The sequence below is a fragment of the Nerophis lumbriciformis genome, linkage group LG01, assembly GCF_033978685.3.
Source record: "Nerophis lumbriciformis linkage group LG01, RoL_Nlum_v2.1, whole genome shotgun sequence".
Taxonomy (NCBI): Eukaryota; Metazoa; Chordata; class Actinopteri; order Syngnathiformes; family Syngnathidae; genus Nerophis; species Nerophis lumbriciformis.
Genome location: NC_084548.2, coordinates 33,731,160 through 33,747,500, shown reverse-complemented (window position 1 = coordinate 33,747,500; position 16,341 = coordinate 33,731,160). Strand labels below are relative to the sequence as shown.

General features: G+C 39.5%; 2 protein-coding genes and 1 long non-coding RNA gene across 5 annotated transcripts in view; 1 reads left to right on the top strand and 2 right to left on the bottom strand.

The window, feature by feature from the left end:
- uba1 (ubiquitin-like modifier activating enzyme 1) overlaps positions 1-184 on the bottom strand; it is a 24,477-nt gene extending 24,293 nt beyond the window's left edge. The window contains exon 1 of the mRNA XM_061979927.1: positions 1-184. This exon is cut by the window's left edge and continues 15 nt beyond it. The gene's annotated coding sequence lies outside the window, so the exon portion shown is untranslated.
- Positions 1-5,719, top strand: part of LOC133619089 (uncharacterized) — a 7,507-nt gene extending 1,788 nt beyond the window's left edge. Inside the window, exons 2-3 of the long non-coding RNA XR_009817404.1 lie at positions 4,533-4,754; positions 4,875-5,719. This is a non-coding gene — a long non-coding RNA (uncharacterized lncRNA). The remainder of the gene's footprint in view (positions 1-4,532; positions 4,755-4,874) is intronic.
- camkvl (CaM kinase-like vesicle-associated, like) overlaps positions 577-16,341 on the bottom strand; it is a 97,702-nt gene continuing 81,937 nt past the window's right edge. For all 3 annotated transcript variants that reach the window (XM_061979938.2, XM_061979932.2, XM_061979931.1), the window contains 9 exons: positions 12,609-12,740; positions 12,188-12,262; positions 11,133-11,271; positions 8,775-8,895; positions 8,409-8,484; positions 8,187-8,323; positions 8,040-8,118; positions 7,871-7,958; positions 577-5,181 (listed from right to left, as the gene is read on the bottom strand). In XM_061979938.2, the coding sequence (XP_061835922.1) occupies positions 3,853-5,181; positions 7,871-7,958; positions 8,040-8,118; positions 8,187-8,323; positions 8,409-8,484; positions 8,775-8,895; positions 11,133-11,271; positions 12,188-12,262; positions 12,609-12,740 (2,176 nt within the window). In that variant the 3' untranslated portion in view covers positions 577-3,852. The remainder of the gene's footprint in view (positions 5,182-7,870; positions 7,959-8,039; positions 8,119-8,186; positions 8,324-8,408; positions 8,485-8,774; positions 8,896-11,132; positions 11,272-12,187; positions 12,263-12,608; positions 12,741-16,341) is intronic.

The following is a 16,341-nucleotide window of genomic DNA, read 5'->3' as shown; positions in this document are numbered from 1 at the left end:
TCTGCCTGATCTGTAGTGTTAAAAATCGGCCTGTACCAAAGAAAAGTCCTAGGAAATCGCGTGACAAATGTTAACGCCGCTGTTGATGGCAACCGTGAAAGTGTGTCACGGTGGCGGGCTCTGCGTGAGTTTTTTTTTTTTCCGCTTACGGCTGCCTGTCCGGTGGTGGCTGAAGCCCTCACTATTTCAGTGGAAAGCAAAGCAGCAACATGTGCACGTTACAGGCGCGACCACCTCGGCTTGGAGATTTCAATGGCAGGCTCGTATTACTTATTTTACCATTAAACATCCTTCCTATTACGTAAAACCCACATAAAATACCCCCTAAACCATCGATTTGTGTACTAGCACATGTTTTTATTGCGTTTTTATTAACCATCATACACCATTTTCCTTACCCGTGTCCTCAAAAATATGGTCGAATCCAAAGTGGCCGCAATGGCAGATGGGATGTGTAGGCACTCTCGACTCTTTGCGACGTTGGCCTGCGTTTATTTCATGTATTCCATTATATCGAGTACTGTTAGTCTTTAACATGAGTTTAATTCGCGTCAAAACCTCCACAAATGAAACATGTACAGATGACAATTTCTGACTTTATTGAAAGACCAACAGACAGTATAGTTTACATAGGGGTGTGAAATAGTGGATAACTTTATCAGGGGTTAATCGGCCACATTGATCCAAAATCATGATAAAAATGTAATACATTGTTTTTTTTACACTTGTGATACTAAAAGTAATACGTTTAGCTCTTCCTTTCAACAAAATATATGTGCAAGACTACTGGATTATGGCAGTGGTTCTTAACCTTTGAGGTACCGAACCCCACCAATTTCATATGCGCATTCATCAAACCTTTCTTTAGTGAAAAATAAAATGTTTTTTTTTTTTTTCCAAATTCAAGACAAAGTTATATGTTTTTGGTAACACTTTAGTATGGGGAACATATTCTAAGTAACAAAGACTGAATTTAGAGTTTTTTGGACACTAGGGCAGGGGTCGGCAACCCAAAATGTTGAAAGAGCCATATTGGACCAAAAGTACAAAAACAAATCTGTCTGGAGCCTCGAAAAATTAAAAGCCATATTACATACAGATAGTGTGTCATGAGATATAAATTTAATTAAGAGGACTTAAAGGAAACTAAATGAGCTCAAATATACCTACAAATGAGGCATAATGATGCAATATGTACATATAGCTAGCCTAACTAGCATGTTAGCATCGATTAGCTTGCAGTCATGCAGTGACCAAATATGTCTGATTAGCACTCCACACAAGTCGATAACATCAACAAAACTCACCTTTGTGCATTCATGCACAACGTTTAAAGTTTGGTGGACAAAATGAGACAGAAAAAGAAGTGGCATAAAACACGTCCTAGAAAGTCGGAGAAAGTTATACATGTAAACAAACTACGGTGAGTTCAAGGACCGCCAAAATTAGTAGGACAAAACGGCGCTCGCCAAATACTCGAATCAGTGAAGCATGTTTAATATAAACAGTGCGCTTTATAACAATTAGGGATTTTTGTGTCATGTTTGTCCTCCTACAAAAACTATATTAACACAAAAAATATATTTTTTCCCCTCATCTTTTTCCATTTTTCATCCATTTTTGAAAAAGCTCCAGAGAGCCACTATGGCGGCGCTAAAGAGCCGCATGCGGCTCTAGAGCCGCGGGTTGCCGACCCCCGCACTAGGGGAACATATTCTAAGTCAGTGCTTTTCAACCACTGTACTGAGAGACAGCCTGGTGTGCCGTGGGAGATTATCTAATTTCACCTATTTGGGTACTCCGGCTACCTCCCACCTCCAAAGACATGCACCTGGGGATAGGTTGATTGGCAACACTAAATTGGCCCTAGTGTGTGAATGTGAGTGTGAATGTTGTCTGTCTATCTGTGTTGGCCCTGTGATGAGATGGCGACTTGTCCAGGGTGTACCCCGCCTTCCGCCCGATTGTAGCTGAGATAGGCTCCAGCGCCCCCCGCGACCCCGAAGGGAATAAGCGGTAGAAAATGGATGGATGGATGGATGGAAGGGTTAAAAGTATGCTTTGCAAACCAGTAATTATAGTCTGCAAATGATGTGTTGTTGTTGTTGAGTGTCGGTGCTGTCTAGATCTCGGCAGAGTAACCGTGTAATACTCTTCCATATCAGTAGGTGGCAGCCGGTAGCTAATTGCTTTGTAGATGTCGGAAACAGCGGGAGACAGTGTGCAGGCAAAAAGGTGTCCAATGCTTAAACCAAAAATAAACACAAGGTGAGTGCCCCTAAGAAAAGGCATTGAAGCTTAGAGAAGGCTATGCAGAACAAAACTAAAACTGAATTGGCTACAAATTAAAAACAAAATGCTGGACGACAGCAAAGACTTACTGTGGAGCAAAGACGGCGTCCACAAAGTACATCCGAACATGACATGACAAGCAACAATGTTCCCACAAAGAAGGATAAAAACAACTGAAATATTCTTGATTGCTAAACAAAGTAGATGCGGGAAATATCGCTCAAAGGAAGACATGAAACTGCTACAGGAAAATACCAAAACAAGAGAAAAAGCCACCAAAATAGGAGCGCAAGACAAGAACTAAAACACTACACACAGGAAAACAGCAAAGAAACTCCAAATAAGTCAACTACACCTACTTTGAGACAAGAGCTATAGTAATGCGTGCTCGGTTATGGTTTAAAGTCATATCCAACAATTGCGACAACGACTTTTTACTGTCAACTGAGTTTCTTTTTTTAATTATTTCTGCTGGTGGTGTGCCACCACATTTTATCAACACAAAAAATGTGCCTTGGCTCAAAAAAGGTTGAAAAACACTGTTCTAAGTAACAAAGACTTAATTTAGAGTTATTTGGTTAGGGTTAGGGTTATAGGGTTAGAGGGTTAGGGCTAGGGTTAGAGGGTTAGGATTATAATAAGGCCATGCCGAATAAGGCATTAATAAGTACTTAATAATGACTAGTTAAGAGCCAATATGTTACTAATTTGCATGTTAATAAGCAACTAATTAATGGTGAATATGTTCCCCATACTAAAGTGTTACCATGTTTTTTTACTGCTGCACAAAATGAACTGTGCATGAACATCACCTTGTTCAAAGAACAAAACCAACACAGTGCATGAACTCATAACAAATTACACACCTGCAAATGGGGAGAAGTTTTTATTTACACGATGAGTCGGGTGTGTCTTGACCTTCGCCGAACCCCTGAGGCCGACTCACCGAACCCCTAGGGTTCGATCGAACCCAGGTTAAGAACCACTGGATTAGGGTGTAGACATGTTCACATTAAACAACTATAAGTTTGGATCAGTCCAGTTTGCTGCATCTCAACTTCAGCCTAGAATGAAAATCTACAATAAAATAAACAAAAGTACGAATGGAACTGCTTAATTACAAAAAATGTGTGAACATGAGGAAGTTTACAACATAGCAGAACAAGAATTAGGAACCTGTTTACAGTACTTGCATTTACAATTTGCAGGAGACAATTAAATTAAAATAGTACCTTATCAGTTACTCATATTCCATTTCCCCCTGTGCTGCACTTTTTGACGACACAAAGTGGATTTTAGTGTTGAGAGACCAGTGGAGTGAGATCATGCTCTTTACAGATGTCATACAAATATATGGATTACCTATTCTTCTTTATAAGATGAGTATTTGGGTACTGGTCATCTTATTGTGACCATGCTATCATACCACACAATACAACATCTCCGTGGGGGATGAGGTGGCTGTGTTGTCTGGGTGCGACTATATCAAGACCTTCAACAAAAGATCAAGATGATTTTTTTCCCCAAATTTTGTTTTGTATCATACTTTTCTCACCTGTTTTATAACCCTCTGCCCATTCCAGTTCCAGAAGAATGGCCACAATAGTCTGCACCTCTCTGTCCACCCTTCTCCAGCTGCTCCTCTGTAGCCTGGACTAAAGCCTGAGGAGGGGAAGGTGGAGGATAGGAAGGAGGTGGAATAGTAAGGCGAGGGAGCGATGGCAGTGCAGGCCTGGGAGACGTGGGAAGAGGTGGCGGGGTGCCTGATGTTTCAGTTGGGTGTTGTGATGTGCGTGCACGAGAGGTGGCGGGTGAGGCGTGCGTACTCCTGATGCGTAGTGGTTCAGAGGGGCAGTCACTGATTTGCTCCAGCAATGAGGGCATGTCTCCCTCTATTTTCTCCAGCACTGCCACCATTTGCTTTTCTATCTGCTCGATTACACTGTCCATTTGCCAGTCGCTTGTCACACTGCTTCCAACTGCTCCATGATGCAGCCCAGTCCCATACATCCCTACCCCTCGTCCCCGTGTGTAGAGAGTACTATAAGGACTCCCATAGGGCCCTGCCATCCCCATGCTTACCGTCCCAATGTCTGTGCTGTATGGGGTGGCGTGACGGCCCAAACTAGCAGAGCTACCAATTGCATAGCAAGCCTGACCTATTGAAGGACTTGCCCTGGCGATATTAAACTCAGCACTATATCTGTCTATTTTCCGGGCATCCCTATTCTTCAACACAGGACTGGCTTCACCCCTTAAATTAACACCAAGACTTGCATCTACCCCTGGTCCCGGTGCAATTGCCGGTGTGACTGCTTCTCCCACGGAACTTTCTGCAACCGCCTCAGGTAGTTGAGTCTGACACCAGCTTCCATCACTCTCATCTTTCTGTGTGCCACTACCAGCAGCTGTGGGAGGACGATGGATTGTTGCAGCCATCTTACGCTTGGTGTTGGGATCAGGTGAGGCGCTTGTTTGTTTCCTGTCAAGATGTAGACCTGAACTACTGTCTAATAGCTTAGTGCATTCAGGGGTTATTTTGGATTCTTTATTTTGATCATCTGTTTTCCTTTTTTCATTAGCTGGTGCTTTCTTTGTGCCAAGCTTTTCGCCAGGTGGAGATGAAGGTTCAAGAATCACATTTGCCTCCTGTTTTTCCACCTCTTGGTCCACACCTGCTGGTCTATTTTCAACCATTACCTCTAAGGACACACCACTGGAAGTCACCCCTCCTCCGTCAGCGACCCTTCTACCTCCGTCATTGCTTGCCACCTGGGTTGCCCCCTCCTCAACTTCCCCTGCTTCCTCACTTTTTACCTCAGCTGAACTGTCAATAACTGACTCAGAGTTCTTCAGTCGCTGCATGAAAGTGGTGACGCGGATCGCTTTCTGCAAAATATAGAGGCAAAGAAAATGGATAAAATGATGATAACAGAACAATGGATTTACCTGCTTGTTGTATTTAACTACTTGTTCCCATAAACCCTTGACACAATCAATGATTACTGACAGTTGGCTTAAAAGTTATGCATTTGACAGTTTGTCAAGGCACAATCAAAGCGCTAGGATGTGATTCTAGTGAAATGAATTCTGCAGATGTGTGTCATGTATTTACTTCCAGGTAGATTTGATTGATCTTACCCTGGTTTGAATCAATCCAAAGTCTTCCCAAATACCTCATTGCTTGCTTGTTGACTTAAAAAACAGAGCTACGTCACATGCACAATTATTAGGCAAAATATATCCTTTAGATTCAATTTTACTGATGATCAAATATAATGCGAACAATCATAGGAATATCAAAATTGTATATTTTTTGGCTCATATGGGTGAGAGAATAAGTTCTAGCCAGCCAAATTACTATGGGTGTCAAAAAAAAAAAAAGGTTTTCGAATTGTGATTCTTACTTGTAACGATTCTTAATCACCTCAAAAAATTGGTTAACATATGTATATACTAAATATAAACATATATATATATATATATATATATATATATATATATATATATATATATATATATATATATATATATATACATATGTGTACATATGTGTGTATATATATACATATATATATATATATATATATATATATATGTGTATATATATATATGTGTATATATATATATATATATATATATATATATATATATATATATATATATGTGTGTGTATATATATATATATATATGTATATATATATATATATATATATGTATATATATATATATATGTATATATGTGTATACGTACGTATTTAGAAAAGAGAAGTATTGGATATTTCTCTTGTGGCCTTATTTGTATTTGACATGTAATATGTATTTGACAAATGTTTGGGTAGAATTTTATTAAACAAAACACAGTTTATTTTCAGTAATATATACATTTATCTGAGCTGTTATCTATTTTATGGAGGAATGTAGTTAATCACAGAACTGGCATCCAATGTTATTAAAGTATTGCTTTTGAATTGAAATGTTTTTTAAGTCGAGAATTGATTCTGAATCGATTCCTTATCCCCAAAATTGGAATCGAATCGTATGGTGCCCAAAGACAGCCCTTCAAATTACACATAAATTCACACTCAAATACACAAATATATACAAAAATCTGAAAAAGAAACTCAAAATGACTGTTCGGTAAAATTTTGACCAATAAAGCCACCATATCTTTTTCAATAGCTACAATGAGCCTTTCATCCATAGTTTGTCAGTATATTGATCAGTTCGCAGTCAGCTTTTGCTGAAGCAGCAACCACGTACTCCCACTGTCCCACATGTCTCTCACTGCAAATCTCACATTGAGTAATGCTCACAAATTCTCAACTGGATTTAAATCAGGTGAGGTCAGTCACTTTTTCATTTCTAGTTAAATCTCATTGTTGTTCCATTCAACCTGAGGTAACAAACACTGCATATAATTATCTATTCAACTCCACCCATTTTTTTTATACTGCTTGTCTTAATTAGGGTCACTAGTGAGAGGCAGGTAGGCTACATCCTAAAGGCCGACAATCCAATGCAGGACATAACTATTTACACTCACATTAACATAAGGGCAATTTAGTGTCTCTAATAACCTAACATGCAAATAATTGGAATGTGGTATTTTATGGAGTCTGAAAATGTGCAGTCATATGAGAGATAAGTAAAACACTCACTTTGCCTAATAAATGTGCACACAGAGATTAATCAATCTTTTCCTCTCCCCTGACTTCCTTAAAACTAAAAACACTGAATGTATTTGGGAAAATGTACAAGCTTAAAAAATGTTTTTAAACCAGGTGTTTGATTATCTGGAAGTGGAAAGCTATCATGGCACATCAATTATTGTACGAAGCAGCATGTAGTTTTGATTGCTTGAATGTAATGTACAGGTACAACGATTAAAGGAATGACAGAGGGCCTTAATACACGTGAATGGTCCACAGTGGCTTACATCCACCACATCCTTTTCATTTTACTCTCTCCTAATCCACACTAATAGTACAATTACTCAAAAATACCTACTGTATATTCCGGTTGCTGATCATGACCTTATTTGTACAAATGTGACTAGTGCAGATGAGGAGTAAAAAAGGAACAGACCGAGCCACTTTGAACATTTGACTTTGATCAGGAAAAGTGGGGCAGTGTGGATGGATCTCCTCTGGGACAGACAGTGACAGTGGGCATAGACAGAATTTATGGGAAGAGCTTCACCAGTCACTGTATGATCAACACATCTCATGGTTGACTGCTAATAGTCAATTATTTGGAATTATTTCCCCCTAAAATAGGCAATTCAAAAGCATGTTCAGCCACGAGGAGATGCTTTTTTCATTAATCATGCCAGACTGAATGTGCAGTTCCACCCACACTCTGTCCTTACATTCGCTATCATGATGAGCTACAATACCTTCAACTCCTGGGAATTATATGAGGAAAGAGAGAAGAGGTTTATGGACATTACTTATGCGGTTTTCATCTTGTTCTGTTTTCCCCATTTGACATTTGCGCAAGTTATTATGCTGTACTATTTGCATTTGTTTAACATCATTTATTGTATTAGAAATGGAGGGTGAGCTTGACTTCTTACCCGCCATTTGGCCTTTGCAAAGTTCTTCTCAAATTGGGCACAGACGCCATCCTTCAGGTTCTTTTCTGATGCACCATTTCCTGCAATCCTGACAAAAGCAGCACTCAAAACAAGGCCAAGCCAGGTATTTTGTACAAATACATGTGCACTTTTGAGATTACGGCATTACCATTCATGCCAAAGCGCATCTTGTGCTGTGATTCTCAGCATCTGGTCCACCTCCATGAGTCGACAGACAAGCTCCTTAGCTTAAACAGCAAATGAAGCCAAACATATTGACTGCAGCTTGTTGACATTGTGTGGTGAAACTGTGTACCTGCAGGGGATATGTCATCCCAGTATGGAGAATCAAACTCAAAGTCACCAGCAACAATGCGACAGAAAATGATGCGATTATGTAGATCTGTATTCTCCTCTTCTGTTTCATCATAAAAAGGAGGGTTACCAGATAAGCTGCAAAAAGAACACTTCATCAGCGGACCCAGAAATAGTTGTGATTTGGAATCTATAAAATGTTGTATTGATAATGAAGACTCACAGTATGAACATAATGACACCCACAGCCCAGCAGTCCACTGGTCGTCCATACCGATGGCGAGCCACTACTTCAGGTGCTAAGAGATGATTCATAAAAAGAAGCAGTGTTAGAAGACATATCTAAATTTCTTGGCTTATTCATCATTCATTCATCACCCATTTTGACTATGTTCATAATTCTAACCAGAACAAGTGCTTTACTTTACATACAGGGTATTTGCCTCTAATAAATACCCCTCTCCTTATTTCATACAGCCAATGTTATTTTTAATTTTGATGGCAAAAAGTTGACAAATGTAAATTAGGAAAAAAACACAAGTTTGGCACAATGAACATTATTAATCCTTGTAATGTGATATAATCTTACCCAGGTATTCTGGAGTTCCACAAGGTTCTGTGATGGGTCCATTCTCAAATCTGGAGAGGTAGAAATCTCGTAGAACTACTTTGTTGTGATTGTTCTCAGTGTAGTACATTAGATTTTCCAGCTATGACAAAAGGAGGGACATACAAGTTCAAATCATTTACAAGAAAATACACATAATTATAATACAGTACTGTAGCTATATGGGTGCAAAGTATTATGAAATAGGAAAATAGACCACTAAAATAACCACCCAATATGCGTGTGAGAATAAAAGAATGTTACCTTTAGGAGGTCATTCAATTTCACTGTTACTTTTTATTGCCAAATCATTTGGTCTTTTCAAAGGGTCGTTGTCATCCATATAGCGTTGTGTAGATGTGCACTTTAGTAAATGCCGTAACTATTCCATCGCCTTTCATGTCATCAAAATGTTAAATATTAAGGATAATTACACTGACATTTACTGTAGTTTAAAAGACACTATTCTGGATGCTAATGATGTGAAATCCCATACCAAGTGTGATTCCAACTGTTTTATGCCTTAAAATGGTATATTATTCAATTTTGGTCTTCACTTTCATGTAAGAATACATTATCTTTTTTAAAAGAATGCAACCTCATAACAGAGGTCATGACAGAGGTCTCATGACAGAGACCACCTCTCTTATGAGATCTCTGAATAGACTACTGGTTAAGGTGAATTGATTTGAGGTTGGACACCTCTAAAGTGTACTACTCTTATGGTTTCAGCCATACCAACATCATAGAAATAATCCTCTGAACTTTGAATTGTTGTTGTTTTTGAATGCCTTGTTTATGTATGTGCAGTTATAAAAACATTTTAATCATGTTTAAAAAACAATTTAATTCCACATAACCTAAAAGACAGTCCCACTTTCTACCAGCAGAGGGCGTCTTAGGCCAAAGCAACGCTAATAGTTAATTCAAATACTGGTAGGCTGACAAAGGTATGAAGCTGTTTTGAAAGAGAGTATGTAGGGAGAAACTGCATTTATTAAAACAATGTTCATTTGCAATGACATCATATGTGTGACCAACCAAGGGCATAGTAATGAGATTAACATTGGAGCGGCAACTTGACACATTCACAAATACTTTGAGGAGAAATATGTCATAAACATGAACGACAGTACAAACCATTCACAAAAAGCTATGTCACATTAACAGTTTTTTAAAGTAACAACTTTCTGACATGGAAAAAAATAACATTTGTAAAATATATTGTTTTTTTTTTAAACATTATTTTAAAATATAAAGCAGTTTGGCCAATGAAGATAACCTCTAATGACGAATGTGGTTATCCTCCAACAAAACCTTGTGGTTCAGTTTGGCCAACAAAAATAACTGAGTTATACCTCTCATATCTAACACTCAAACTCACTGCCATTAATGAGGGAGCCATTGAGGAAAGGGAACATGCCGCTGTGTTGAACGTTGAAAATGGAAGCATGTGAGTTTTAAAGATTTCCATCCATCCATCTTTCATACTGCTTCTCCATCTTGGGGTCGCGGAGGGGCCTGAGCCTATCCCAGCTGCATTCGGGCGGAAGGTGGGGTACGCCCAGATTTCAAAATCTAATATTTTTCTCATCCGCATTATAATTTTTAGGTGGGACAAATCTGCCTGTCTACAATATAAGGGGACACATCCTATGCCTATAACCACAAAGCTTTTATAACCCATTATACCAAATTTATTTATAAAGCACGTAATGTGGCCACATTTCCTGGTGGACGGTGGAGGGATAAGAATGAGTCTTTCATCTCTTGAATGACTCGCTTTGAGAGTGCATTTGAAGTGGGTTTAATGTTTAACAAAATACGATGACAAACGGAAGTGAAATATAATAGCAAAGTAAAGCGGTAAACAATTAGTATGGCACCCCAAGCATATCCTCTCCTATCCTCATCCTTAAATGCCTAATTATGCACACACCAACCTTTACCCACGTGACCAAAAGACATGCCCCCACACACTGCTCATCAAAACCCCTTATTCTGTCTCCTACAGCCCTTTCACAACAACCACAGATAAAAACAAAGGGGTGTACACCAAATTTTGTAAAACTTAAGGAAAGCATTAAAAGCAGAAAATGAAACCAAAAAACACATTAAAGTAAAAAACACATGTTCAAAATTAAAATGGTCGAATGGAATATGAAACTGTGACTCAAAATAAAAACGGTAGAAGGGGGTTTGAAGATGGGATTCAAACAGACAAATATTTTTATGAATTTGTCAAGCGGTAGAAAATGGATGGATGGATGTCTTGGGTGGATGGATTTGTTTTGGAGTGAAGACTCTCTTTTTACTTCAATGCCAGAAACTGCGAGTTACCTTGAGGTTTCTGTGGACTATGTTGAGAGAGTGCAAATACGCCACTGCCTCCAGGACCTGTCTAATGACACTAGAGGCATCTTTTTCTGTGTAATTCCCTTGGTCCTGAATCCAGTCAAATACATCTCCCCCTGTGGCACTGTGTGAAAAACAATACACATGCACAGTGAGAGCAAAGTTACTGCTGTTAGCCACATGTTGAAATGCAATAAAATACTTTTGTGTTTGCTTTTATGACTTCTAGTAAGGCAATCTCTGTGAGCAAATAAAACATTTGAGGGTGGGTCATTGCTTAATTTTGGAGATAATACAGATGATGGCTAAGGCAGTCAAACATTTCCAAAAGGAGTAGAACGGGGCAATGGCTTTTACCCAGTCTGTATATCTGAATTCTCCTAACTAAACAAACAACTTTTTCTGTTGTTTGACAAGAACTTGCAAAAAGTCATGCACTTTTCTCAGGGCATTCAATCGATCGCAACTTGACTGTTTGGTTTGTCTTAGATGACGTTTCGCCTCTTATTCAAGTAGGCTTCATCAGTTCATGCTCATAGACTTGGATTGGTCAGATCTAATCTCAGACTTACATTGGCCAGATCGAGTCTAGTGGCTGGTGTCTAAGTCTATGAGTATGAACTGATGAAGCCTACTTGGATGAGCGGCAAAACATCTAAGACAAACCAAAAAGTCAGGTTGCCATCGATCGAATGCCCTGAGAATACAAAGACCTGGATAAATGAGAACATCCATAGACTAGTCGATCATTTGGCCAGCTGCACTGGGCGTATCGATTCTCTTAAAGTAAAGCATCGCTTCAGGGGCAATAAGTGGTGTTGAGAGTTAGCGGGAGCAAATATAATCAAATCTAACATCTCACTGTTGAGGAGGGCCGCACCAGAGCACACAGTAATAAAATGTTCATCACCACACTTGAGCTGATGGATTTCTGTGTGTATTACATCAATGTACAGGTGCAGTCAGAATGAAAACAAATGATAACATAGTAAAGTACCATGTATATGCAAGAAAGGTTCATGTGTGAATTAAACACTCACAGTTCTTGGATGATGAAGTATTCTTTCCGAGTCTCAAATGTATCAATAAGCTGAAGGATGTTTGGGTGGTTGACCCTGGAAAAAAATGTTATTCAATATACGTTTCTGATAGTGTCGTGGTTCACTCAGATGACTGACAGCGAAGGTTCAGCTTGGTGACTTTTGTGTGAATGGTCTCTATGTGGCCTGTGATTGAAAGGTGACCATTCCACGCTGATTGGTTGAAGTTAGCTTGAATAGACTAACTCACTGTCAGGCTGTACAAGAAAATATTGACAGAAATTGTCAGTTATTGTATGGTTAACTCTTTTCCTTAATAACACTGTTGGTGTAACCTCGATAGATGTGTGTTGAGTAACAATAGTGCAGATATCATTGATTAGATGTCTGATGTTTACACTACAGTAAAAAAACTGCGTACAGTTTCAGAATCATGATCTCGTTCTTGGCGGCCTTGCGGACTTTCCTGCCGTCTTTCTTAAGAAATTTCTTGCAGACAAACACTTTGTCTGTTTGTCTGTCTTTAGCCAGGCACAGCTCACAGAACTCCTTCCTACACCGCAACGAGAGAGAACAAAAACATTAACTTAATCGAAATGAAATATAAATAAATATTTAAACGTGTCTAACATTATCAGATTCAACAGCTACGGAATAAGGACACAAGCAAATATCAGTGGATGCTGGTGTATGTCTGATGTCAAACACTTTCACAAACAAAAATAGAATACTCGAAGAGAACCAATATGGATACAGAGCTAATGTTTCAACTTCAATGGCTTTAATTGAAATTACAGAAGAAATTACCAATGCAATAGATAGTAAAAAATGTGCGGCAGCAGTGTTTATGGATCTAACCAAAGCATTTGACACAATTAATCACAATATTTTAATCAAAAAACTAGAACGATATGGCATCAGAGGGTTAGTCTTAAACTCATACTTGCCAACCCTCCCGGATTTTCCGGGAGACTCCCGAAATTCAGCGCCTCTCCCGAAAACCTCGCGGGACAAATTTTCTCCCGAAAATCTCCCGAAATTCAGGCGGACTCAGGTCCTCTACAATATAAAAAAAGCATATCTGCCCAATCACGTTATAACTATAGAATGATGGAGGGCGAGTTCTTGGGTTCTTATGTGGGTTTATTGTTAGGCAGTTTCATTAACGTCCTCCCAGCGTGGCAACAACCCACAACAACAGCAGTCACTTTTTTGTATTCCATAAAGCAGTTCGTCTGCCGTAAACAGCTATGTTGTGACACTCTTAAACAGGACAATACTGCCATCTAGTGCATATGTGTGTGTATATATGTAAATAAATGAACACTGAAATTCAAGTATTTATTGTATATATATATATATATATATATATATATATATATATATATATATATATATATATATATATATATATATATATATATATATATATGTATGTGTGGGGAAAAAAATCACAAGACTATTTCATCTCTACAGGCCTGTTTCATGAGGGGGGGTACCCTCAATCATCAGGAGATTTTAATGGGAGCATTCGCATACCATGGTTTATATAGGGCACAGAGTGGGTGGGTACAGGCTGGCCTAGGGGCGTGGTGATTGGCTCATGTGTTACCTAGGAGGTGTTTCTGTCTATGGCGGCATGTTGTTACAATTTCGCTGCGCTTGTTGAGGGATGACAGGTCTGGACGGTAAATAATAAACAGTTTCTCTTTCAAGCATAGGTTGCATCTTTTATTACCACTATTGTAAGGTGTGCTGGATGCAAGAATTTGCCATGTTATTGAATATTCAACATTATTGTCTTTGAGGTCCCAAATGTGTTTGCTGAGTTCTGTGGTATTCCGCAGGTTTTTGTTCCTGAAAGAAGCCTTGTGATTGTTCCATCTGGTTTTGAATTCACCCTCGGTTAATCCTACATATGTGTCGGATGTGTTAATGTCCTTGCGTATTACCTTAGATTGGTAGACAACTGATGTTTGTAAGCACCCCCCGTTGAGGGGGCAATCAGGTTTCTTTCGACAGTTACATGCTTTGTTGGTTTTGGAGTCGCTCTGACTGGGGGTCGACGGCTCATTTGCAATTGTTTTGTTGTGGTTTGAGATGATTTGTCGTATATTGTTCATGCAGCTGTAGCTCAATTTAATGTTGTTCTTGTTGAATACTTTTCTTAGGTTGTTGTCTTTGGGAAAGTGTTTGTCAATCAGATTGAGGAATTTGTGTCCAATGTTCGTTGAGACGTTTTTGCTGTATGGGGGGTTGTACCAGATGATGTCGTTTCGTTTTCTGTTCTTTTTTGGCTGGTTTCCTGGCGTGGGTTCATAAGTGAGGGTGAAATTGTATCCGCTTTCATCAAGGGCTTTTTGGTACGGAGGGGTTGCTTGGTCAAATTCAGCTTTGCTAGATGACAGCATCGATAGCCTTTTATTGATTCCGGTAGGTATTCTTTTCGTGGTGGTGGGTGGGTGGTTGCTGTCATGGTGCACGTATTGGAGTGTTGTGTTGGGTTTCGTGAATGGTTGGTAGCTGTTATTTCTCAGGTTGAAAGTGACGTCAAGGAAGTTGACGGTTTGCTTGTTGGCTTCAATCGTGATCCGTAGGCCGTTCTCTTTGAAAATTTGGCATATGCGCTTCTTGGTATTCTCGCTGCTCCTTGGCGAGGCGCGACACACTGCCAGTCCGTCATCACGGTAAATACCAAGGTTCAGATTGCCAAGGAGCAGCGAGAATACCAAGAAGCGCATATGCCAAATTTTCAAAGAGAACGGCCTACGGATCACGATTGAAGCCAACAAGCAAACCGTCAACTTCCTTGACATCACTTTCAACCTGAGAAATAACAGCTACCAACCATTCACGAAACCCAACACAACACTCCAATACGTGCACCATGACAGCAACCACCCACCCACCACCACGAAAAGAATAACTACCGGAATCAATAAAAGGCTATCGATGCTGTCATCTAGCAAAGCTGAATTTGACCAAGCAACCCCCCCGAACCAAAAAGCCCTTGATGAAAGCGGATACAATTTCACCCTCACCTATGAACCCACGCCAGGAAACCAGCCAAAAAAGAACAGAAAACGAAACGACATCATCTGGTACAACCCCCCATACAGCAAAAACGTCTCAACGAACATTGGACACAAATTCCTCAATCTGATTGACAAACACTTTCCCAAAGACAACAACCTAAGAAAAGTATTCAACAAGAACAACATTAAATTGAGCTACAGCTGCATGAACAATATACGACAAATCATCTCAAACCACAACAAAACAATTGCAAATGAGCCGTCGACCCCCAGTCAGAGCGACTCCAAAACCAACAAAGCATGTAACTGTCGAAAGAAACCTGATTGCCCCCTCAACGGGGGGTGCTTACAAACATCAGTTGTCTACCAATCTAAGGTAATACGCAAGGACATTAACACATCCGACACATATGTAGGATTAACCGAGGGTGAATTCAAAACCAGATGGAACAATCACAAGGCTTCTTTCAGGAACAAAAACCTGCGAAATACCACAGAACTCAGCAAACACATTTGGGACCTCAAAGACAATAATGTTGAATATTCAATAACATGGCAAATTCTTGCATCCAGCACACCTTACAATAGTGGTAATAAAAGATGCAACCTATGCTTGAAAGAGAAACAGTTTATTATTTACCGTCCAGACCTGTCATCCCTCAACAAGCGCAGCGAAATTGTAACAACATGCCGCCATAGACGGAAACACCTCCTAGGTAACACATGAGCCAATCACCACGCCCTTAGGCCAGCCTGTACCCACCCACTCTGTGCCCTATATAAACCATGGTATGCGAATGCTCCCATTAAAATCTCCTGATGATTGAGGGTACCCCCCCTCATGAAACAGGCCTGTAGAGATGAAATAGTCTTGTGATTTTTTTTTCCCCACACATACATATATTGCGCTCTACTACGGTATCGAGCACTATTTTTTGGATAACCTTATTAAGACATATATATATATAATAAAATATATATATATATATATATATATATATGAAATACTTGACTTGGTGAATTCGAGCTGTAAATATACTCCTCCCCTTTTAGCCACGCCCCCGTCCGACCACGCCCACCCCACCCCCTCCCCCCACCTCCGAAATCGGAGGTCTCAAG